Raw genomic sequence first — 27,724 nt, 5'->3', positions numbered from 1 at the left:
ATCTATTCCAATGCAACTTCGACTTCCCCTCACATAAATAAACCTAAATTTAATCTTTAGGAGAATAGGATAACGGCTGAACGGCAACGATTACCTTTCGATTCGATTGCGAATGTTGACATTGTTTTATCAGACGATCGCGAAGTGGAGTAGTTACTCATCTTTCATCGCCGGAACAAAAGAAATCTCGATCAAATCTGGTTTATTTCCAACAACTGAAATATGCCGTGTTCGTTATCAAATGATAAGACTCGTATTGGCTACATTTTTTTTTGCAAAAAAACGATAATTTAAGACCTCAATGTAAAAAAAGTTGGGCAAAGTTTGGCAAAGCTACCTCTACCCTTTACAGGATAAGGTTAGGAGCTTACTCCACCACATTGCTCCAATGCTTGATGGTGGATAGCAGATTTTCATACACCACGTATAGGTTCCCTTACGATATTTTCCTTCACCGCCGAGTCCTAAAATCAGCTCATGAATTCACGTTTAGTTGCCTCGGGTTAGAACTCGGAATCATCGGTTAAGATTCACGCCTGCGCTCTCTCATCGTAAAGACCTCTCACATACCTCATTGTAAGCACAATTACTAATATTAATTAGACATTTTCCATTACTACTGCTTATTAAACAAACATTTGTCTCGATTCCAACTCAATAATGCATCCTTTCTAAATCTCTCGCCACCCAAGTTTATAATTACTAATAATAAAATCAATTTGTCGGTCTATTTTGAGACTATGAATAGATGAATGGTTTCCTTCGTACACGGATGCGTTGAATTTCCTTTACAAGACCGTGTAAGGTGTTTCCTGGAATTAATTGACATCAACGGAGTCTTGAGATGCACGTTCTTAATACCTAATGATTTATTAATAACTTCGGAACTGCCTCGTTAGTTATGTAGGTAATAGAGGTAATAGAGGTACTGAATTCAAACCTTGGATCCACCAAATTTATGTTTGAACCTTTGAAACCTTGGATCCACTAAATTGAGCCTATATTTGGAACTCGACTCAAAACTCTAAATTCTTTACAGAAGCTGCAGAAGCACTTACTTATTGAATGTCATATTAAACACTACCACCGGTCCGGCAAAGAAAATACCCTGACCTGAGAAGACCCTTGAAGAGAAGTATTTCTTTGGCAATTACGCTTTATCCTTACGTGACGATTTCCGCCAGTTTACTCTACTAAGTAAGCCGAGTAAGACAATTACGTTCCTACAAATACAATATAACAAGGGCACGGACAACATAAAAAAAAAAACATCCCCGAACCTCGGAAAGCAAGTAATGCCATTAGTCCTATGTCGGAATCCTCTTCATTCCATACGAATAGCTGTCCCATCGTAATAAGGGAATAAGGAGTCCACCTATAATTACGCGAACACCCGACCACAGTAATATCTCCTGCGTAGGTCTCCGTTAAGACTGGTCGTTAATCGAAATCAGAAAGAGATCAGTTTTAAAATGATACTTTTATAAATGACAAAAATGGAATTCTTGTAATATATCTATAATAACACGTACTTATATTGTAAAGCTTATATTATAAAAGGATGGAATGAATCATATATTTTTCTAGTATTTAAATACTATAAATCTATTCACTCACGACGGCGCGCACCTTTACGTGCAACTTTACGTGAAATTACTATCGTGTGTATGAGAGCATTGGTGTGAGTGACGCTCGTACTTAAAAGATGTCTTAGTGTGCGTGAGACGACGAGTAGAGATAGCAAAAAAAATACAAATTAGATAATACTTTTATTATATTATACTAATTAACGCCTGTAATTTAACGTGTAGGTTTGCGCCTTCGTGAACATATCAACTATTCTCCGGTCTGGTGGAACACGTTTACCTAAACGAAAGGCATCGCATTCAAACCAGGGTAAGTCAAGTATTAAAGCGCTTAAGACTTTACACATATTAATCTTGAAATATAGATATAGAAATAAAAATCAACTCACCTCCTCAATTGACGACGACATAAACCCAGAACTGAAAAGGAAAAATAAATATTAAAATACTTGAACAATCAACAAATCACATAGTATAAATTTATAATCAATTACGAAAATAATGAGAAAAAAATCAAACTTTATTCTAAATTCAAATTTACTTTAAAACAAATCAAATGCTACATTTAAATAAAAAATATAAATAAGATATGACAGCAGCAGGAAATAATTGTAGTTCTCTGGAAATAAAAAAAAACAACTGTAGAACATTCCGGAACATATACAATAATATAATTCATTCATAAAATACAATGTTACTATTAATCTGTTTCTAAGCCAGTGGCGTAGCTATCGTAGGGCCAGGTGGTGCAGTGCACCAGGGCCCCGAAGCTCAGGGGGCCCTCTAACATAAGCTTTGAAAAGAGCTTTAAATAGAGATGACGTACTATGGATTTAGCCATCTAATGATAAGTTCAATTTACTGTATCCTATTCTTATTCCTATCTATAATTTTGAAGGACAATATAAGTTAAAGAGGGGGTGGAGGGAGGGGGTGAGGGCCCGATGCTTTACCTATGCACCGGGGTCTTTGCCCACCTACTGGTCTAAGCATACTTTAAAAGCCGAGAAGGCGTCGAAATTCTGTCCAAGTTGTCCACTAAGTACACGCACACCAATAAAGCAGTGTGACGTTTGGCGGGTGTTAAGATAGCTGTCACTCACACCAAGATAATAAAGTTGGTTCGTTTGTTTTCGTTCTTTTATAGAGCGACACTATCTAGAATTCTAAATACATAAATCAAACTTATAGTAATGTTATCGTTTGAGTTATATATCTAGAATTAAGACATGCATGGAACTTATGAAAGGCGTAAAACTATATGTATATATATGCATTCCTTTTTATATATAACATACATACCAACACATAAGTGATCCGTTCTTTTTCTTTTTATCCATCATTGAATTTTTATTGTTGAATGTTTACGACCAATAAAACTGATATGACTTATGACACTCGCGAGCTGAACATTATCAATAAAAACTATTTCAAATAATTTATTACTGAATAGCCATATTTGATCGACAGATTTGAGGTAGAACTATAAATAGACGTTCAATTTATAGAAGACTTATAATACATTTTTGAACGTTAATGTATTATTGACTACTTGTAAACCGTGGTGTCACTCGCTTTTTAGGGTTTAGTCATCAGGTGTTAGTAATAAAAAAGTAGCCAATGGGAGCCTCCTTATGGTTCAAGTTTTTATTATACCAAATTTCATTAAATTCGATTCACTTGTTTGGCTGTGAAATATCAACAGACAGACAGACAGAGTTACTTTCGCATTTATAATATTAGTATAGTGTACTATGGATGTGTACTATGGATATGGATATGAAACTATTTTATTTATTTATTTTTTAAAGTACATATGTTCCAATCATCAAATGTACTAGTAATTACAGAAACTTATTGTCTCTTATGACGTTTTGGTCCTAGATCCCTCTCAATTGTTTAATATTTGATTTACAGCTTACTATACTATACTAAATAATACTTATTATATTAGCACTAAGTATGTTGTCTATGTACGGATGTTACTCACTAATTAATTATCTCATTTTCCACTCCAGTTAAGCGTTAATCGTAGTTTAGAAATGGATACGAGAATAGTCAAGGGGTCGGGATCGAATTTGCGTCTTTTAACATTACACACAGTTAAAAATATCGGCTTCCAAAAGAATTTTACTTCTGTGAAATTCGCATAGATAAAAAAAATTGGCTTTATTCATTTCAGCCGAGATGACCCAGTGGTTAGAAGGCGTGCATCCTAACCGATGATTGCGAATAATCCAGGCAAATAACACTGAATTTTCATGTGCTTAATTTGTGTTTATAATTCATTTCGTGGTCAGCGGTGAAAGAAAGCATCGTGAGGAAACCTGCATGTGTCTAATTTCAACGATTTTCTGCCACATTTGTATCCATCAAACCGCATTGAAGTAGCGTGATGGAATATGCTCAAAACCTTCTCCTCAAGGGGAAAAGAGGCCTTAGCCCAGCAGTGGGAAATTTACAGACTGTTACAGTTATTCTTTTCTGTAATAACAAGTGCTCTGACACTTATATCGTGCACATTATCATAGATAAATTGTTATCTATGGCGCCACTCTTATTGAATTTCCATTCACAATATTATACAAAGCATCTTATAATTATAAACTATCTGTTGTCTATAGCTATACTTACATAGACAAATAATTTACAATCTATACTAATATTATAAATTCGGAAGTAACTCTGTCTGTCTGTCTGAAACCTCTTCGCACTTAAACTGCTGAACTAATTCAGATGACATTTGGTACGGAGATGGTTTGAGTCCCGAAGAATAACAAAGGCCAATTTTTTTATTGTATTTAATTCACTTCTCAAAGGGTAAAATAGAGGGGGGGGGGGGGGTGGTGTATTTTGGTGACGGTTTACTATATAGACATGAATGGAGTTATAAATGTTAAGTAAAATGTAAAGTTTTCTGATATCGTGTGGGTTAAGCCATAGGTTCCACTATTAATATACATATAAAGGATAATTTGCAAGAAAATAGAAACATCAATACAATCGTAGAGCTCATAAATATATTTAAAAAAAAGGATGATTAGATACTACTACTATTTTTAAATCATATTTGTATATAGTTACTACTTGGGATTAAATGTATGTTACAAACGTCTTTAACGACAACGTCTTTAAAAAAAAAAGTACACATATTTCAATGACTGTACAAACCCATATCAAAATGACGACATAATCTAGATTAAAACAGCACGAAAGGACATTTAAATCAACCCACAATTCTTAGGTGGTTCAACATCATGGTCGAACTTTATTGGACGATACATAAATGAAAATATTCTTTATTTAAGTCATGTATCGTCATGTAACAGTGTTGAATTAATTATAAAGCTACTATTGGTTAAGAAAGTAGATTCTACCGAGAAGAACCGGCAAGAAACTCAGTGGTTACTATTTTCTACCATTTGAATCAGATAGTATGTCAGTACAGTACAATTAAATTTTTAAACATTCTACCTAGAAATCAACAAATACTCCACGCTTTTTTATCTTTAATATAATCTGGTATTGAGTAATATGCCTTATTTATCAATTTATTTTAGACATGGTCTTTAAAAATTTTTAATGTGAGCTACGTTAAAAATAACTGTGTACTTTATTACAGAAACGAATGGTCCAGGAAGTATGAATTAGCTTAGCGAAGTCGGAAACTTGGTGTTATTAGTTTATCTTTCCTCTTCGTGATTATACAATGATTGTCACCGTTTCTTTCAAAAAGATCTATATTATTGTGAATATACATAATATAATAATATTGTGAAGCCAATGTTAGTATGTATTACAAATTTATTAAAAACATCCCAAAGGGAGTCTCGAGCTCCACGAAAATAAATAGACTTATTTATGTATGCACCAGAACATCATTCGTCAGACGCTTTCTTCGCGAGCCATCATTGCCGAAACGAGATGATTTATACAAACAAGATTCAGTGTTGCATCCAGAATTTCAACACTTGGCTTTATAAATTAGGTATACACAAACATAAAATACTAGTTAACGCGCGTGATTTTGCATGCGTTTTAGTGTTTAGTCGTCATGTCTAAAGCCTATGTTTTACCTTTGAGTTAAAGCTTCCTATATAATCAATTTTATCAAATACCGTTCGAGATCTAGACCATGAAAGAGCGAGAGACAGAGTTACTTTCACATTTATAATTTTAATCTCGATTAAAACCGCATATATCTGAGAGATATACCTTCATTACATAATTCATTCACATCGATAACTACTACAAAAAGAAATGTACAACAACGATACACATTTATAGATATTAGCACACATTCAAAAAAAGTAGTTACACAAATACATTCTCTAGTATTAATTCTAATTAAAGCGCGGTCCCTCATGAGTAGGTCCGTTTAATTTTGACACGTGCTACACTTTCAACGGTACATCCGTTCAAACTTGAACTATACACAGAGACATCTCAATAAATATAAACGAATATAGCTCGATACTAAATTTCACAAAACTTACGACATTTAAACAAATAGAAACTAGAGAACGTCTCGAACGCAGTATCGCTGACAAATGCAACACACACACACACACTCGTACGTGTTAGTGAAAACATGTGTACACAATTGTCGCAAGCCGTGTAGATGTAATATACGTGATTATACGGAACGCTCCTCATGTACATTTATATAATATTTAATATGAATACATTTCGAAGGAACTTTAAAAGAGATGTGACTCTCTTTTTGAAGATCGAGAGGCTAGCCAATTGGAGATCACAATTGTGCGCGCAAATGTAGCAGTACTCTCCCGCTCGGAGTGAGTTTACGCACAAGATCAATGGCGAGAAACCTTCGACTCAAGCAACATGTACGGAACCCACTTAAGGGCTCTGATTAAGCACTTCTTAATAATGCCTTATTTTAGACCGGCCCTCGGTTTTTCTTTAACTTAGCTTACCCGTCTCACACCACCGAAGTCGAGATCCGAATTCGGGATATCATTGCTTACTAAACTTGCAAACTTTGCAGCTGATAACATATTTTTTGGGACTAAAAAGCATTCTGGGTTTATCGTAATCAATTACAATTTTAAGTACATACACCACTTAAAACGTTAATTGATTAACATTATTTACATATGTTATATACTTTTTAACTTTAAACAAAGACGCAATGACAAAATTTTTGTTTCAAAATATAAAAAAATGTTTTGCACTGCGGCTATGAACTCGCTTTTAAAGCTGAAGGTTGTGGGTTCGTATTCGGTTAGATATTTATAATAATCATATAAACATTTATTTAAGTCTTGCAATAGAATGATGACTTATGCTAAAGATCATTGCCTGATCAATTGAAAAAAGAGTAAAAGTGAAACTGTTGGTGTTGAATTACTTGGTGATAAGGTTTTGTGCAAGCCCGCCTGGGTAGGTAGACCCCGCTTATCATACATTCTATAACTAAACAACTATAATACTTCAAACTTTCTCCAGTTTGAAGTATTTTTATTCCTTACAGTATCAACGTCTATGGGCGGTCGTTACATCACGACAAACTTCACGTGTCCTAACCATGGGACCTCTCTGTTCTTTTAAAACAAGTCATCAAATAGATTAACCTACGGGGTCGTTTAAAAATTGGCGCGTTAGGTTGAAAGCGTATCCAACGATATCAGATGAAAATCTATCTGAATTATATCGGAAACATTAAAAAACTAATTTAATCACGCTGTATAATATATAGCACAGTTTGTATTCCTAAGGCCGTCCTGATTGTGTGTCATAAATGTGTCATATAGAGGTACTTGTGATGATTACAAATACTAGGTCGATACCAAGTGAACAATGGATTGATATTCATTAGAAAAACGACTTTATTACTTTATACATAAAGTACACTTTCCTTGGTAAATATACTTTGTTGTTATTAAGATATAGGACAATAAGGGTCAAATTTCATAATAATTAGGTCCATTATAGAAATCTGATACAGTTATAGCGACGGTTTGTTTGTATACTCTATTCCAACCATAACAGGAAAAAAGCCCAATAAACAACATTTGACAGCAAATTGACGCGATATTATTGGTCGACAGCTTGATTAATCTATGATATTCACTATGGATTTGCGAAAAAAATGGCGTTTTAAACGTCGACAAAACTGTTATCGGAAATTTGGAAGTAAAGAATTCATAATATGAGTCTAGTATTTAATAATAACAGATAGGAAGAATTAGAGATCCCTTCGTAGGAAGATAGCTCTGTTCCTTTGTCCGGCGATTACGTATCGTGGAGGTCAGTTGTTAAATGTTCCGTGTATTGCAATCTAGCTGAATTTGTCGCTTTAACCGCGCGATATTTATGAAACCTTACCCATTATAGCATACAAACCGTCAGTTACGCTGGCTTTACCCCGCCTGGGTAGGTACCAACCACTCATCAGATATTCTACCGTCAACCAACCGTATTAAGTATTGTTGTGTTTAGATTTGAGATTTGAGTGAGCCAGTATAACAACAGGCACAATGGACATAACGTCTAAGCTCCCAAGGTTGGTGGCGCATTGGTTATGTAAAAAATGGTCAATATTTTTTACAGCGCCATTGTCTATGGGCGGTGGTAACCACTTACCATCAGGTGGCCCATATGTTCGTCCACCAACATATACCATAAAAAAAATAGTATTTATATATATATATATATATATATATATATATATATATATACATATATTACGTGCATTTACCATTAAATCAAATCAAAATATGAACTAGAGTAAGTATTTGTGACGTCACAAGAATAACGTCTAGGAGATAATATCTTCCTATCTAGATGTATCCATTATCAGTATCAAATGTTTCTGATAGTACTTCTTTTGTTAATAATACACAAATATTTATGATCAAAAATAATTTAACTACAGGCACAAGAGACATAACATGCTCCCAGGGATGGTGACGTATTGGCGATGTACGGAATAAGTGGGGGTGACCACTTACCATCTGGTGGCAAAAATTCGCCTTACTATATCATAAAAAAAAATTCAGGAATATACTTCCCAAACAACGACTTAGCATATTGATAAAATATCACTAAATTACTCATGCTCGTCATTGTAATTTACAAAAATTGAATATAGAATCGCAATAGCCAAATAGGATACATCGATCGCAAATGGGGAACAGTTCCAAATTAAAGGGAACGTGAATTAATTGTTTCAAACAAAAGCAAACTCTTTCGTGTTTCCAATTCATCAAACTATGACGGGAAAATCAACCAATCCTGATATTCCCGACATATATATCGACCAATCCACGTTCGAGTAGCTAGTCTTTTGTTCGAGAATGGAACACTTTAGTTCTTTTTTTAAAAAACTCTAATATCCTTATTGATTGGATGATTATCATTATTGAATTCTCAGTCATATATAACTTTAGAGTCCCGCGGCGTAGACCCTACTTTAACATAGCCTTCCGGCGTACGGTTACTAATCAACAGTAATATTATAAGTGCGAACATAACTCTGTCTGTCGGTTGCGCATTCCACTGAACGAATTTGTTGATATTCGGTTTGAAGCAATCGTGAAATCCATGAAAGGACTAAGAGTATTTTTTATGCCTAACAACTAACTCCTAAAACTCGAACGATGCTATAACTAACAATCCTGACAGTAGTACCCAGTAACAGAGAATCAGATAGATCAACAAATATATTTATATATATATCTATGTCTAGTCAGGGTCTCGGAAGGTAAATAATCGGAATTCATATAATACCTAAATTATGTAATTACATATATACTAATATTATAAATACGAAAGTTTATCTGTCTGTCACGCTAAACCGTTAAATCGAATTCAATAAAATTTTGTACGGCGATAGTTCGAATTCCGGATAGGATACTTTTTTTTATTCAACCCTTGAGGGGATAAATGGGGGGAGGGATTGACAGTTTGCGTGCTATAAGTAATGTTTTATACATTTCGCGCGGGTAAAGCCGCACGTTCCGCTAGTATACAATAAACTATTAATTTTGTCACGAAGTTATAAAGTACGTAAAATTTTCAAATAAACAAACACAAACTCCGTACAAAGTTTCATTCAAATCCATTCAGTAGTTATCGTGATTGTGTAACAAACATCTAAACACACAAACTTTCACAATTATAACATTACTAGGAACTTTTAACTTTTTAAAAAACATTAAATATTATTTTAATATTATTATTAAATTAAATTTTGACAAAACAGCGAGAAGACAAAAATAAAAATCTGTCAAAATTTTGACATTTCATTGCTATCGACAAAATACTATTTAATAGAAAAAAAATTGTTTTTTTTTTTTAACTACGTTACTTTAATTTTCTTAAACAAAACACGAACTACACGTTTTAATCACACAAAGAATATATATATACACAACGATATATATGGGAGCGTGTGTCGTTTCGTCTCGCTCGTAACGCGTTCGCGATTCAACTAACGACTGATAGCTTATCAGATAGGTCATATATTGACTCAGGTTTTAGTTGCTCGCGGATTATATAAAAAATGTAATTACTTTCAACTAATATCGTAAAATATCGACATGTTTTGATATGTGTTGATTTATCGCGCTTTTACAACATGTAAAAATGAAAGAAAGAATTACGGAATAACGGAAAAAATTTATTAATCAACGTTTTGACTCTATATATTTTTTTTAAATATACATATAAGATTTAGATGCATTATTGAATTGTCAATTTTCCTCATTTTTATCAAAAATAGTTTATTTTAGTTTTATTTTAGTTTAGTTTATTTTTAATTGATTACGTTTTTTAAATTGTTGAGAAATTTCGATTCCTGAAGTCTAGATATTAGCAGCATTAAGAATCCTGAACCTCGAAGAGCACGTAATGCCATTTATCACACGCCTTGCTTTTTCCCTTCGTGTCTGATTGGCTAATCAGATTACGAGCGAGGGAGTGCCTTTGTGTTTACGAATACACGTCTGAACTATCAGGAAATCCTGTAGTTCCTACATATTCTTTAGTAGTCAGTAGTATTCAAGTCTTAAGAATGTTCACCGAGGCCAAAATCGACCTGAAGGACATCACTATCTATGTTTATATAGAGCTGCGATGGCTCCTGTGATGGATTTACGCCTAAACTCGCGACACCCGGGCTTCGGGCGTTTTGAGAACTCGTATTTAAAAAGTCCATAAACTGTTCCTAGCACTCGCAAAAATAAATGATTGTTTTTTTTTTAATGTTAAATATTGTACGTGCTTTAAAAGTAGTAGGGGGGCGACAATCTCCCACAGGAAGCCAAGGTATCTAATCCTTGAGACCGAGTGGACAGAATGTGGATCACTAAAGAACAAATCTGGGCAAGCACCTTATCTAATAAAATTTGTCATATTTATACCGCTACACAATATCTATAATTCTAATAGTTTTGAACAATAGTACAGATACAGAGCTCCAATCGTTTCCACGATACAATACCGAATACAAAATCAACAAATATACAATGGGAAAAAATTACCGTTTAAGATACCGGGATACATCCTAAACAAATCCTAATAATATTATAAATGCATATGTTTGAATAAATGGATATTTGTGACTCAGAAAGCTGAACGGGTTTGAATGAAATTTAGCAAAAAGATAGATTGTAATTTGGAATAGCACATAGGTTTATAACATATAAGCTTTTAATCATTAATACATTTTAAATTGTATACTTAAAAATTACGTCACTACGAAATATCACCTAACATTTTTTTATTAAATTATATATGACAAAACGCATACAATTAACGTACATTATTTTATAAAATTAGAAAAAAAAACCAATAACTAACCTCTCATCGTAAATCGTAGAGTTGGTAATGTTGAACTCATCGAAACTGGCGTCATCGATCGTGTTGTTCCCGAACGACTTCCCGCTTTCAACGTTTGAGCTGTCAAAATCGCTTGACAGGTGACTGACAGCTGACAGGTGGCTGCCGATCGAGCGCTGACTGACGGTTGACAGCTGACAGCTGTCGGTCTTGCCCTTGGTCCGCTGATCCCAGAGTTTTTTCGTTTCGTCTTGCACTCGCCGTTTCAATTCGGATATTTTTTCACGTTCGTTCTCTATAACTTGGCAACCTGTAAGTTTAATACCCCGTTAATAATCTATTATTGATAAGAAAACTAATTTTAGAGCAGTTTTTAATTAGTTTTCCTTTCAAGAAGTAACTACCATGCATTTTTATGCTATTATAAAATGTTTGTTTGATTTTTAATACTTTAGAAAAAGTAAATATTATAAAGACCAAAAAGCTAGAACTAAAAATATATTATATAAAAAATAAATTCCGCTACTAAAAATACATCAATAACAAACCTTTTTCTTCCAACATTTCCATCCTTTTCCTTTCGATTTCCATTAAGCTGTCCAGAGTTCGTTTCCCCAACGAATTGACGTCTGTATCGCTTGATAATATCGGAGCGTCCATGGTCACTTTCGATATTCTATCTATATCATCTTGGGAAGGAATTTTACCAGAATCCGTCATCTTTTGGAATTCTATCCGAACATTCGGTTCATCTCCACAACTTTTTCTATGCATTATCTTCCCATCCTTACGTAACAATCCATCGAAGGTCTTATTCTGTTCTTGATCGTCTTCTTCTTTGATTGGTTCGTTCGACACTTTATCCGGCGACAACGATTTCGATTTGACGTATTTATTATCTGTCATAACCGGTTTGCTATTCTTCACGTAACGATTTTTAACATTTTGGTCCGATTCGTCATTCTTAGCTTCCTTCTGAGCGTTCTCTTTGCGTTTCAAGGAATCTTTTTTAATTATCTTTCCCAACGCAGCAAAGGTTGGTATTTTCGACGATGAATTACTTTTAAGTGGTCCGTTATCCTTATCCTTTTTATCTTTTCGTTTCGAATTTCTCAAACTATTAAATTTATCTAAAGACACGTCGACTTCTATGTTGTCGTTATAAAATATATTTTCATTCAAGCTCTGCGACATTATATCGACTTTCTCTGGTTTTTTCTTTTCCTTGCTCTTACGTTTCAACGAATCGAAATTTCTTTCCCAGAAGCCTTTCTTTTCTTTAGACGACGTGGAAGATTTCGAAGGACTACTGTCTATTTCAATTGGATCATCCAAATCTGAAACGACCCTTCTTTCGATATCAACAATCATTGATTGAGACATTTGGTCGATAGAATTGAATTTATCCTTCAATAGTTTGGTATGATCTTCGAAATTAGACATTTTGGCAACGTCTATGTCATCACTGTCAGATGTTTGAGGCGAGTAACCGAATTCACCCGACTTCGCTCTTGTCTGATCCGTGTAAAACGCACTATCAGGAGATTGTGTTCTTTCGATATCATTTAGTTTAGCCACTATAGGTTTAAGTTCTTTTTCAATTATTTGTACTTTTCCAGTCAAATGTTCGACGTGATTAAGTAATTTCACATATTCAGCTTGAAGTACTTTTGTTTCTTCTAACGCTGACGTTAAATTATTGTTGGCTTCTGATTTCAAAGTGAGTATTCTGGTTTTTTGGGAGTCAATTCTTTTAGAGAGAAGGATTATATCATTTTGAAGGTCTTCTCTATTCGACAGTCTGTGAAACAAACAAACATTACTAAAGCAATATTTTATCTTTTCATTATTTATGGAAGCTTAAATTAAAACATTAGTTAAAAATTAAGTTATAAATAGTAATGACAAAACTTACAGTTCGGACTCTTCTTCCAAATGCTGGAATTCTAAATCTTCAAATATCTTAGTCTCATTGTCTAAGATATCTTGAGCGTTTTGAAGTTCCTCTAACGTAGCTTTGTTCTCCTTCAAGTCTTTTACAATCCTGTAACAAAAATAAAACTTAATTTGTATTTCAGTTTAGTCCAAGTTTTTTATAAATAATTAACATACATCTTAAAATGTAATTTTAATTTCATTCTAAATTATAGCTTGTTATATTTTTGAATTTCGAATTATCTTTAAAAAAATCTTGACTAACTCTACCCACCTGTCTACTTTCATAGTGGCGATTTCCACTCTATCGCGCATCTCATTCTGTCTTATTTCCTGCTTCTCTTTCAGTTGCTTGATTTCTTCCTCTATTGCTTTCGCTTTGTCAACTAAGTCGGTTTTTTTCTTCTGTTCTATGTTGAGAATTGCGATTTCGGAATCGTATTCGCCCTTGATGAGTGCTTTCTCCATTTCCAACTTAAATCAACATAAACAATTAATAGTTAAATTTATTTGAACATAAAAAAAAGGAAATTTAAGTCTGTGATAATAGTTTAATAGAATAAGTAGTAAACTTATAAGTTTTTAAATTATTATTAGTTAAGGCGATATATCATTTTTAAAAATGGTTCTTTGTTCTAAATTTAAAATATATACAGTTTTAAATAGTATTTATTTTACCTCTCTTAATATGTCGTCCTCTTGAGATCTTATCTCAGTCATCTTACACTTAATTTCGTGTATTTCCGTGACCAGTTTCTTCCTTTCTTCTTTAAGATTATCGTATCTGGCCTTCAACTCATCTATACTTTCGTCCAAAACCGCTGAACCTATAGAATCAGCTTCTGCGTCCATTTTTTTAATATCTTCAGCGATAGTTTTGATCATTTTTTCTCGCTTGTTTTCTTTTAAATCCTTTTCGAATTCTTCTAATTCTGGTATATCCGCCATTAGTTCCTTCTTAACGTCATCGAAGCTTTTGTTCTTAGTCATCGAAGCTTCGATTACCTCATCATTTTTGTCTACATTTTCAGTTGCCTCTTGAGTGAAATCATTATTTTTATCGGGAATTATTTTTGAATATCTGAACTCTATATCGTTAGTTAAATCTGCATCATCAATCATCGGTATTTCCTCTTCTAAGCTCAATTGTTTTTCAATACCACTCATTTTGACCTTATCGTCTTCATTAATATGAATGCCATCGTTATTCTGACCTTCAGTATTGAAATTAGGTTTCGTTGAATTATCAACGGGCGGTGGTGTTGGGAATATGAAATACTGAGGAGACGGTAGATTTTTATGCGCGAAACTAGTCTTTATTCTCGTTCTAGGGCTTTGTGTATTTGGCGATTTTGGCTTGAAGCCTAAATTATTTTTAAAGTAGACATTTTCATAAGGGCTGCCGATCGGTGAAGACAATGAACCATTCTGAAGTTTCCTTATCATAATTGGACTAGACAAATCGTTTCTGGGTACATCATCGAATACTGGTATTCCTATTTCGTCCATCCTACCTATATTTTCATAATTATTATCAGCTGGTATTGTTACTTCTGGTGTTAATGTTTCTAATTGTGTTGGTGATTGTGATGTTTCGTAATTTTCATAACTAGATATATTTCTTTGTATGGGAAGTGATTGACTCGAAGGCGAACTTCTATTATGACTAGTATCGAACCTGGAATTGATAACACTTATCATTTGATCTTCACTTAAAACATTAACAATTATATTTATAGAATGAGATAAATATTTTTATCTATGGCAATGTTAAATAAATATATCTCTTTAAATATTGTTAACTAAATATTTATACGTAGCAGAGTTAAATGTTTAAAAATAAATTACTCGGTATCGGTTATATGCAATCTGGGAAACACATAAAATTATATTACAGCCAAAATTATTTTGTAATGTTGAGTTTTAATCTAACACAAGGAACTTAATCACCGATCACATATTTAGTGTTGTGTTTGGTTTACATTGTGAATCTCTGTAAGGTATTTTTTCATCTGATTCATAAACAATCGTATCTTTGTCATATAAAAAAATGGTCACTAATTATAAATATTTACAAACTTTTATTATATTTTCAATTACATTTAACTCTGTTACTTAGCATTTAAATACCATAAACGAAAATTACTAGTATTTTTAAGGATTACTATGTACTTACTTATAGTAACCCTCGCTAGTTTGTACAAAGTTGGGATTGTTCAGCGTTACGCTCCTCGGCAGCGATCCGTTTGTTATTATCTTATTGTGCGGCCTCTTCTCTGTCGGAGTTATTGGTATACCTGAACATAACAATATAAAATTTTTAATAAAAGTAAACGTAATATCCTGTAAATGTCACACGGCTGGGCTAGGGCCTACTTTCCATTTATGGAGAAGGTTTGGAGCTAATTTCACCACGCTTTTCCGATACATGTTCTTGTATACATATGTGGCAGAATTTCGTTGAAAAAAGACACATGCAGGTTTCGTCACAATGTTTTCCTTCACCGCCGAGCACAACTACAGCAAATTAAGCACATAAGATTACACTGGTGATTGCCGGGGTTTATCCACGCTGTTATTGATTAAGCATGAGTTGTACACCTGGATAAATCTCGGCTCTATTACAATGCCATAAGAAAAATTTGCACTGTATTTTTGACAACGGGTAGAGATCAATACTACATTTTATGATTATTAAAAGTAGTATTATATACAGTAGGCAAGTAACAATATTTACTAGACATCTATCTTGTTTAAGTCGTCATTTTACTTTCTAAATTAATCTCTACATATTTTTTTTACAATGGCCTCACTTAATACATTGCGCTGTCATATTACTTATGCGCTAAAATAGTGTAAACTTAAATAGATGGGAAGAGGTTTCCTTTTCGCTTTAATTGTCATTATTGAGTATAAATTATTTAAAAAAATCTCTTAATTAATGTCCCAAGATGTGTTAAGAAGAATTAACTATTCTCTACATCACCAAAGCGCCACCATCCTTGGGAACTAAGATGTTACGTCCCTTGTGCCTGTAGTTATACTGGCTCACTCACCCTTCTAACCGGAACACAACAATACAGAGTACTGTTATTTGGCAGTAGAATATCTAATGAGTGGGTGGTACCTACCCAAACGGGCTTGGACAAAGTCCTACCACCAAGTAAGATTATTTACTATTACTTTACTAGTGTGCGTGTAGGTACTTAGTTTACAATTTTTGGCCACAATTATTTTCGACGCGTTCTTCGCTTTGACAGTCTACATCGACGTATAAATAATTAAAGCGTACAAATATTTATAACATTGAGATCTCTAGTAATCTATTAAACGTAATCAGTCGATGACCTAACGAGATAATCTAACCCAATTAAAATGCACTCTAGATTACCTGAAGTTATTTGTCTTTCATATTCAGCGCACATGTTGAGTATTTCTTCGAGACGAGCCGTCTCCGCCTCTTTCTGTTCTTCTTCTTTAATTCTATCTTGATACGCCTGAAACAGATAATTAAAATTTTATTATTCCACAGATAATATATATATATACTATAAATTAAATTGTCAAATGAGATCTTTTATTGAATACTTTTAAAAGTTGACCTCGATTGAATTCCTCACAATACAAAAGGATTTTGTAATTTTCCGTGTATTACCGAATTAATTTGAGAGATAGGTACATATTTCTAGAAAAAATCTTCTTTTAAATTGTAAAAAAATTGCCATTACAAATTAAGAATTACACATCAAAAATGTAAATTCGTTGTATTCCATTTCAAGAAAGTCGACATCAACCAAGCCTCGTCAACTCCCACGATTTTTCTCAGACAACTTTCTTAGGATCTTAGGTTACACAAATTTCTTTGATAACACCAAATATATGATTGTTATCGTTTTTAACGCCATACATAAGAAAGAGATAAACTAGGAGTCCGTAAATGTCCAAACACATGCAGATTTATGTATGCAATTATAAACATGCACGTTATGTTGCCCTAAATATTTAACATACAAAATTTATTTTATTTAAATAACAGTTCAAATTCTGTTTTTTTTTTTTTTTTAAGGCAACAACTGTTGAATTAGTAAGATATTAGGAGAGCTTTGTGCTGGGGAGGTACCACCCACTTATCATATATGCTACCACCAAGCAGTTATTCTTAGAATTATTGTTCCGGTTTAAAGAGTGAGTGACTTTCTGTCCCCTGTGCCAGTACACTACTGGCACAAGGGACAGAACATCTTACTTCCCATGACCAATTAATCCATATGCCACCTACCAAGTTAAAAAAAAACATATATTACAGGAATCCATAATGAGTACGATCACTTCCTGACTACTTTTGGTTAGAAGAAGAGATGTTGGATAAATCGGTAAGGAGGTTACATATATAGACTAACGATGTCTTGCTGTTTATTGCTTTTGCGTTTAAGCGCAACCTACATTATAATCGCCTGCTTTTTAGCACTAAAGAAACTTATATCAGAATTCAATGATAACTTGCCTATACCTTACTAGGTTCTCCTATCGTTTTGATGATAGATATCATCTAAAGTATAATAAAGACTTATTTATAGGATTTTAAATTGACATGGTTATTTTTATTACTAACAGTATTTAAAACGGGATATTTACCATGTTTTTTATTTTTATTTGGTGGTGCTCGATATTTCGACATTATCTACGAATGTCTTGTTCACGAGAATACTGTTAGTAATAAAGACTTATTTATAATTAAGACTCACCAAATTAACAAATAATTTATCAATCTTCCTAATAATTGTATTATAAATCTGATTCCTTATATACAATTCGTTGAACTGGTTTACTTTTAAATCGTTACCGACAACGATCACGTTACTATTCTGTATCGGTGCTGATATATTCGATTTTTTCTCGCAGGCAACACAGATGTCGGCCATCTTGGAAATGTCACTACGTAAAACATCGTACGATTGCAAAATTTGTTTCTCTAGTTTTATAATTTTTGCGTCGATACTGTTTTCGTGATTTCTTGTTTCTTTTATGTAATGGTTGGTTAGTATCGTATTTATCGTACGATATATTTTGATGTCGTTTCGAAGTTTATGAACTGTTTCGAGTTTTTCGTTTATAGAGTTCGCTACGTCGATTATGGTGTCGAAGTTTTCTTTGCGGTTACTTTTCGAGTCGAAACTTATCTTTAAATTCTTTAGAGCAAGCGTGTTCTTCTTGAGGCTCGTAACGAATAGTTTTAACAGACGTTTATGTGAAAAATCCTTATTGTTATTTGGTTGAGATTTAGGCATTTTTACACTTTTATTATACATGATGAAAGCTTAAATTTTTTTTATAATTTTTATTTTATTCATTGAGTGTTTTTATTATTTGTGACCTTTTGGAAAATAATAATATTAGAAATGATAAACAAACATAAATACATTCATACATTGAAACAATTAATTTTAAACAATACCACTGGTATGTCACACAAAGTAATATCACACACGTGTTTCAGAGAAAAATTAAAATATATATTTATATATAATATTAAATATTTTTTTTATCACGTATAAAACAAAAATCACAAAAGATTTTTCTTATTCAACAGTCGATTTAGAACTTTTTTAATTATCAACAACACCAAAAAAAAGAAAGATATTTTTAAACGAGGAGTTTGAACGAAATCTTTATTAAAACTAATTTGTCGCAGTAACACCGCATCGTCAATTTATCTTCGCTATCAGATACAGCGATTGTTTTCTTACCGACTGATTATAACTTTATCAGTATTAATTCTTCTATAAATGTTGATAATGTGACGTATATAACTGTCTTCAGTTATATATTTCCTTATATGTCTGGCAAGGTCGGAAACACTATTAAAAACATCATAGGATGTTACCTTAAATAAATATAAAGCTACCACCACACCGGTTCGAAATTTAAATAGAAACTGACGGTGAATTTTTTTTATAACATTACTAGTCGGACTGGCTGCCTATAGACATTAGTGTCTTAAAAAATATTTAATCATTCCTTTCTTCACAAATGCACCATCAATCTTAAGTTGAGATGTTATAACCCTTGTGCCTATAGTTACTCTATCTCACTCCTTCAAACCGGAACATAACAAAGTATTCTTGATGGCGGTCGAATATACGATGAGTGATACTTTACAAATATTATAATTAATAGTTCTAATTAGCACGCCATATTAATAATAATATTTTATTTGTAACACAAATATGCGAAAACACTTTATTAAATATGTTGATTGTTCGGATGTTTCAAGGTTAAATACATAATTGGAGTGTAAAAGTTCATAAATCTAATTTCGTACTTAAACTTTACCGCTTTGTAATTATTTTAATTCATAAATCACTCAACTCAAACAACCAATGGAAATTAATATTTTTTAATGGGACAAATTCAAGACCGACCGTAACAGTGCTGGGTGTCATTTAGATATTTATGTTACTTATAAATAAATTTAGTAGGTTTTTTTTTAATTCATAATGTTTAAGTAAAATACGCTTGTTTCATTTTTAAATTAGTTACAGTTGTGAGCATAAATATTATTTTTATTAATGTAACATATAATTTTCGTACTGTTAAAAAACGATTCGATTCAATGTGTGTGTGCACCGCACTAATGCATCGCGTGTGTGTGAGTTACAATACGGCTGAGAATAATGACACGGACGGTTTTAGTATTATTTAATAAGCATGTAACCTACTTCAAGCGACACGCAGGCTGCCTGACCTTGAAGTTTTAGATAATATTTTTGTTGCAATATTTATTTCCTAAGACGTTTAAAATGAATATGTTATTTATTTTGATAAGGATTCATACTTTATGACAACCAAAAACATGTTATCGATTTTTGAAGTGAGAATGAGAGGGTAAACCGTTGCGTTACGTAACGCGTTACGGCGCCAATTTGTCTGGCTTCCCTTTCTCTTACGCATACGGCAGCGGTAGGCACACTTCTCCCCTTTCTCTCTAACCCACGTTGTTTATTGGCGCGCTTTGGGGGTAAGACTGGCTCGTATTCTTTGCCGACAAACAGCATAGCGCATATCAGTGTTATTTAATTATATTTTTTTCAAAAACCTTTAATGATGATTCGAAACCATCTGCATCCCGTGACGGCTTTTTTATTGCTATTGTATTCTCAGAATATTTTCATATGTCTGACATTAGTAATAAACACGCATACATAAGCAACTGCATACATATATAAACACAAACACATATATTAAAAATTAAACAATAACACAAACCTTGATTCTCATACTTTCTGCTTCGAAACTCCTATCGTAGTGACAATTCGCGTAGACCGGTGAGTATTGAGGATTTCTATCGTATGCTGGAGACGGCAAACACACAACTTTACCGACACCACAAATCCTTCCGTAATCACTTAGATCCATATTCAAACTCTTTTCATTCTTGCAATTGAAACTATTCTTGCTAACTTCATTCTTGCTTGATTCGTTCTTGCATTCCAAGTTGTTCTTGCTAGATTCAATCTTGCAATCTAGATTGTTTCTTGTATCTTTTCGATCAACGTTTATTTTTCCATAGATATTATTGTCTGGTCTGCTTTGCTGGTCATTGTTAATTTTTTTCGGTAATTTCTGGTCAATTCTGGTGGTATCGTCGAAATTCCTGACAATGTCGTCGATTTTGGTCTTATTGCGTATGGCTACGTTTGCGTACGAACATTTCTTCGGATCTAGACTATTGTTTTCGTTGAGGACGATCATTTTCTGCTCTTGCTTAACTTTATTCATGTAATTCGGTATATTTCTGTTACCGAGGACGTCTTTTGCTGGCGTGTTCACTGTTAGCGAGTTTGCGCTGAATACTTTCGGTGATATTTCAATTTCGCTGGCCGTGTAAAACTGACTTCTGCCAACACATTTCTGCTGTTTGGCATAATATTCGAACTTTGACACCTTTGCCATTATACTGCCAATTTTCGGTCTCGATTCTTGGTCTGAATTTGAATCTGACGTGTCTAAATCTTTGTAAGGCTTCCTGGGTGCTACGGGCGGTTTCTTTTTGGACATTTCCCTGAGTGTCATGTCTAATTCTTGGTCCAGTTGCGACAGGGAATGGTCTTTGTATATCTTTTGTATGTTTGTGTTCTGGTAACATTGGTTGCTTGTATCTGAGTGGTGGTTGACATAGCCTGTTGATAATAAATAATAATTTCATTAACTCGATCAAATTTACTGTGGATTTTGTTCACTTCAATATAAAAAATATTATATATATATATATATATATATATATATACCTATATTTTAATAACAAACACAATTTAAGTATTAATTAGCGAGACACTATTGACACAAGCTTTATGCTTATTGGTGTGGAAAAGAATAATATTAGTAATTCATTGTATAGTATCGACAGTATATTTTTTAAGCAATTATTGTGTTGTCTACTTCTCAATTTAATTTAATTTAAATTTTATTTAAATTAAATTAAATTGAGAAGTAGACAACACAATAATTAAATAAATTTACTTCTCAATCAAGAAGGCAAAGGCAAGTTTATATATCACCTGCTGTTAAGTAGTAATTTCTTTCTATTACCACTATTTAGTAACAAAATACCTCCCGTTATTATATCTTTTAAAACAATTGGCACAACGACTCAGTGTTACCAGCATTAAAAACAATATTATAATTGCCAAATTAAATTTATACATATAATAAAAATAAACCAAAACAAACTTAAATCCACTGTAATCGGTATTTAGCAATAAATATATCTAACAGTTTAACACGATTGTGATTGCAAGTGATTAGTCAAAAAGTTACCTGTGGATACACATTGTTCGTTCGGTGTAAACTGTATGGGAGCCATGGAGACGTGACCGGAAGGCAGGACGGACTTCATCAGCTTCGCCTCCTCGGGGTGGTTGAAACGGAGATAATTGGAACGACCGATTGTCAACATACTACCTGAAATTGAAATCGTATATATTCAAGCTAAACGTACACACCTACATACACAGTTGTACGCAATATAACACAATTAATAAATTATTAAATAAATTAATTAATCTAGAATATCTATAATAATACATATTATAAATGCGAAAGTGATTCTGTCTGTCTGTTGCTCATTACGCCACTTCAGTGGGAACATAAGTTGAAATTTGGTATAAAGCCAGCTTGAAGCCCATGGATGGATTAAGGCATTATCCTTTCTAATACCTGACGTGACAACCATCTCCTAAAACATGAGCGAAACCGCAAGCGACAACTAGTTAATTGTATATTTATTATAACACTTCTAAAAAGTCGTAAGAAGCGTCAAGTTGATGTTCTTTTACATAATATATCGAAGAGATACCTTGAGATAGACGGGTAGGTTTTTCAACTGGGAGCCCATCGAGCAGAGTGGTACCACTGATGGGGTACAACGTGACAACGCCGTGTGAATTCTCAACCCTGCAATGCACGTTCGCTACCCCCGTGCCAACCACATAAATATCACATGTCGGATCTGAACCGATGGTAACGCGACCTGAAATTAAACGTCAGATATGTTCAGCATAAGAAAACTTGTATACACGCGCATTGATGTATCTCTCTCTCTCTCTATTTGCATATGTGTGTATGTGTGGGGGGGGGGGCGATGTATTCCATTAATACAATATCAGATATTAATTTTAAAGTCATCTATTAGTTACACTTCTTATTAAAACCAAATATCATTCGCAGATCTCGTGAACACGTTTAATGTTTAAACATAATATATAAAATTAATTTGCATTAATTTACGCATTAATTAAAAAAAAGTTAACAATATATGAATATTAATGAAATTGAATCTATGGAGCTATATATACTGAGCCCAATACAAAAAGAATCATCAAGATCGGTGCATAATATACCTCTAAGCCAAAAAGATTAAAAACACATATAAACTCATAACAATTCAATTGTAATTAATTTGAATAATATACAATTTTTATATTTTTAGTATATGTTGTCTATGGAAACTGTAAGAAAAGGTTCGTCACCTTAAGGTCTATTTTCGTGTGTTCAGTATGCGCGATATACTGCTTTACCGATTGAGTATGACATATTGCGTCGCAATGTACACTATTTCAAACCTAGTTATCGTACTATTTTAGTTTAATTTTATGTGCAGTTTTCTGTTTAATGCTTTAGTTTCAAAATGTACTAAGAGTTTACGACTTGATACAGGAATGGATTTGAAAACTGACGAAAGTTTTCTTACTCTGACTATACCTGATCGTTAATGTTACATCAGAAAATGAAAACTAGGTACTTATCCATGTAACATAACATGGTCAGTGAATAATATACTTTTGTACTAAAATCAATGTATACAAATAATAAAAACATTGTCAGTTTTCCAAATAAAATAAAGACGAAATACAGACGAAAAGTCGTCTTCCAGAACCTTCTTTTCTGAAATCTTGAAAAGTGATTGCAGCACTGTAACTACATGAGGGATGTAAAATCGTAGTTCTCAAGTTTGGCGTATTCGCGATGTAAGGAATGGTTAATATTTTTTACAGCGCCAACGTTTATTGGCGGTGGTAACCACTTACCAACAGATGGCCTCTTGAATTACCATTGCATATAGAATAGGATAGAATTAAAGCAATACCTTGTTTGATTGGGTGTAGTGTGACGGCGGTACTCAGCCTCCCAGTGCCGAGACTGACCAGGTGTGGAGTATTAGTCGCCACCCTAAAATAAAAAAAAAATACTGGTTATGAGACATGAATTTTCATTAAAAACATATATTTTGACTTCATACATGAGTTATATGTGCGGTCCGAAGTGGTTTTTGTATATAACTTACTCAAAAACGAGACCGATTTGGGTGATTGCCAAAGAATACTTAACTAAAAAGCTAACTTTAATTTAATTATCAAACCAATTGAAATAAATATTTTTATTCGACTAGCCATTTCAACTAGAAGTATAGTTAATTTATGAAATTATCAGTTTGTAAAATAGGCTTATGGGTAGGATAGATGTATACTGAACAGTGAACCTTATTACCGAAGGAACATCGGTCAGAATTGCATTAGCATAACGAATGCAATTTATTATTCACTATAACTCTTCAAATTAATAAGTTTATCTTACACAACAATAAGCCGAACCGGAACATCACCGGAACAGCCGGAAAATCAAGATAATAATACCTTTTACTTTAATATATATATATATATATATATATATATATATATATATATATATTTATAATGTATATACGACTCGCTTCGATAAGTTTAGACGAGATGGTTACGTATTTTAAATTCATTATTATTTTTATTCAAATACATCGTAGTTCAAATGTAATCACGTAACACACATATACATTTAAACTTTAGTGGTTATAGGTATTTTAAAAATAGCGAAATGCGAAAACATTGCAATACGTTTTAAAGGTTTTTTAACGATGCTGCAGCTCATACCTAAACTTAGTAACATTTATTACTTCTTTACAAAGTCACACATTTACACTTTATACAAATATATATATTTTTAAAGAATTGTATGTATTTATCGCAAAAGAGATGACAACAACGCAACTATTACTTAATCATCGTCATCAACAAAAGAGTTCTTACAAAAGTTTTTATTTTTAGTAGTATATGTAAATTAAAAAAAATTAAAAATTTCTTTAACGATTTACACTTACTAAAAAAATTTTTAACATTCAATAAGACAAATTTAATAAAAACGCTTTTTTTGAACCCTAATTAAATTTGGAACCTATGCTTTTTAAGCATAGCGGCTAAAGTTCTTTGCCACGTGTAATTTTATGTTATGTCTAAGTAAATTCAAATAGCATTTAAGAATTTTTACTCGAGGCTTATACGAGCACTTTCTGAATCATCATTTTACAGTAGGTACCGTATGAGACGTAAAGCTACTACCGGTTCGGGATGAAGATTCTATCGAGAAGAACCGGCAAGAAAAAAACTATTCGCTGTCAATAAAAAAAACACTCAAAACAATACAACAAATGATTACAGTACGGAAATTTTAACGTTAAATTAATAAGCTCTATATATTTAAGATATATTTAATTAAAATCGGTACAGCCTTGGGTACTTCTAAGCGTATACAATAAAACTCTCATTTGAGGGCAATGCCCTGCACACAATATGAACGCTAAAACCTAGGTACACATTCAGGTCTAGCTAATGTGGCACGGAAGCGTGACGTCACAGGAAACCAGTCTATTTTCAGGCATCGCGTTCCCTTTGTCAGTTTCACTTTCAGCTTTTATTAACGTACTAGTTTTCAACTCTCTTTGTTCGCCGGAACTTTCTATTACATTCAATATAGAAGTATTTACTCATTGATAGTCACGGTTAACATCACCACATATTCGGAAAAGAATGAACGAATGATGAAAGATCAACGAATGATAGAATGACGTAAAAGAACCTAGCTTATGTTATGGTATAAATTATAAAATCAGTCAAAATCAGTTTTCTGATATAAGGCATAAAAAGTAGCCTACGTCCTTCCTTGGAGAATAAGCTTTCTTTATACCAAATTCGGTTCAGTACTTCGGCAGAGAATGAGCAACAGATAGACAGACATAGTTAGTTTCACATTTATTTATTTCTTATGGTACCGGTTGGTGGACGAGCACACGGACCACAATGGCGCTGTAAGAAATATTCCTTACATCGCCTATGCGCCAACCTTGGGAACTAAGATGTTACGTCCCTTGTGCCTGTAGTTACACTGGCTTACTCACCCTTCAAAACGGAACACAATAATACTGAGTACTGTTGATTGGCGGTAGAATATCTGATGCGTGGGTGGTACCTACCCGACGAGCTAGCACAAAGCCCTACCACGAAGTAAATTATAAAATTAGTATTGATAATTATAGAATTTGAACAATATTTTATTATAGAGGAAGGTAACATATCATTCCAAAGTTAAGTATACGGTACTTAAAAATTTGGTCACCAATAATATTACTTAATTGCGACCAAAAGCAATACTGAAATATAATAAATCACGAATTATGACTATAAATAAAACCACACAGTTTTGATAAATAAAATCTGAGGATAAAAGCGTGTCGTGAAATATAAATAAAAGTTAATCTGGCATGTGTCGTCTTTTGCATCTGTTGTGGATATTTCGGTACGTGTAGGGTGTCCATGATGTTTGAAATAAAAAAGAAATCTATTAAAAAAAACGTACAATACTTAAAAACCTTTTTTGTTTTATTTAATAATATTAGCAAATTGTGTTTAAAGGTTATTGACAACTTAAAATGGCCAAAATATTAATTTCGATTTTATACACGAAAATATAATATTGACGGCTTTTTCCAAATAGTTCACCGTATTTTTGTGTCAACACATTCCAATCAATGATGCTAATAATGCCCTCCAAAACGAATATCATTATTAAAAACTAACCTGCGCACTAGATATAGTGGATAAGTTTGAACAAAAAAACCTAACTACCTACCTAACTCTTACTCTCATAATTCGATCGGACGGCATTTCGATCGATTCGACCAGAGCAAACGATTTTTTCGTAATCATGGGAGTTAACACCGGGCTGTTACTGAGAATTTCTTGAAAGACAACTCAACAATTTATTTACAACCCCGACTCGGAATTGGTAAACACGACCTCGGGATCTGCAACCTTATAATTATACTAGACCAACACTAGCAACCGTGTCGACTACACCATAGCACACATACTTTTTTACTAATATAATAAATTCGAATGTTTGAATAGATGTATGTATGTCTGTTTGTTACTCAATCACGATTGTATTGATTATATGTTTACGCTTGACGATTGATTGTAGTCTGGAATAGCACTTAGGGTTCTTTTTATCCCTAACATCTCCACCAACCTGTGCGGTTCACGTGCAAAAATAATAAAATATATTTTATAGAAACAGCCTCACCGTGGTTCACTTTTTGACGCGCACATTCGCAGAACTCTTCTCAATAACATTAAATCACCAAGAATTCACAAAAATACATTTTTATAGACGAAAAAGGTTAATTACATTATATTTTTAAAACTGTAACTTATCCAATTTCGAAGTGAATTTTATTTACTTTATAAAACATTATAAACTAACACTAACTGACACTTTCATATATTAATATTTTACCTATAATAAGCACTTGTAACTTCTTGAATACACAACGACTACAAATACAAATGAAGAAAATAAACTGTCATATCAAATATACCTAACACGTGAAATTCCGTTGTATCTCAGACTGATAACAGATGACTGACAACATGATAATAGAAACAAAACGCCGGGTTGTTACTTCATATCGATATGAGAAGAATTTTAAAGTTATCGTAACGTGTCGTATGTAAAACTATTTGTGACATAAC

At 33.0% G+C, this 27,724-nt stretch overlaps 1 protein-coding gene across 1 annotated transcript in view; it reads right to left on the bottom strand.

Moving 5' to 3' along the window:
• Window positions 1-27,724, bottom strand: part of LOC125074075 — a 99,044-nt gene that overhangs the window by 18,341 nt on the left and 52,979 nt on the right. Inside the window, exons 3-14 of the mRNA XM_047685307.1 lie at window positions 23,971-24,053; window positions 22,681-22,854; window positions 22,143-22,286; window positions 20,592-21,505; window positions 16,717-16,822; window positions 15,502-15,622; window positions 14,004-15,003; window positions 13,600-13,799; window positions 13,306-13,434; window positions 11,939-13,191; window positions 11,412-11,700; window positions 1,976-2,006 (exon numbers count right to left, since the gene is read on the bottom strand). Coding sequence (XP_047541263.1) covers window positions 1,976-2,006; window positions 11,412-11,700; window positions 11,939-13,191; window positions 13,306-13,434; window positions 13,600-13,799; window positions 14,004-15,003; window positions 15,502-15,622; window positions 16,717-16,822; window positions 20,592-21,505; window positions 22,143-22,286; window positions 22,681-22,854; window positions 23,971-24,053 — 4,444 coding nt within the window. The remainder of the gene's footprint in view (window positions 1-1,975; window positions 2,007-11,411; window positions 11,701-11,938; window positions 13,192-13,305; window positions 13,435-13,599; window positions 13,800-14,003; window positions 15,004-15,501; window positions 15,623-16,716; window positions 16,823-20,591; window positions 21,506-22,142; window positions 22,287-22,680; window positions 22,855-23,970; window positions 24,054-27,724) is intronic.

The sequence above is a fragment of the Vanessa atalanta genome, chromosome 26, assembly GCF_905147765.1.
Source record: "Vanessa atalanta chromosome 26, ilVanAtal1.2, whole genome shotgun sequence".
NCBI lineage: Eukaryota > Metazoa > Arthropoda > Insecta > Lepidoptera > Nymphalidae > Vanessa > Vanessa atalanta.
This window is presented reverse-complemented; position numbering and strand designations above follow the sequence as displayed.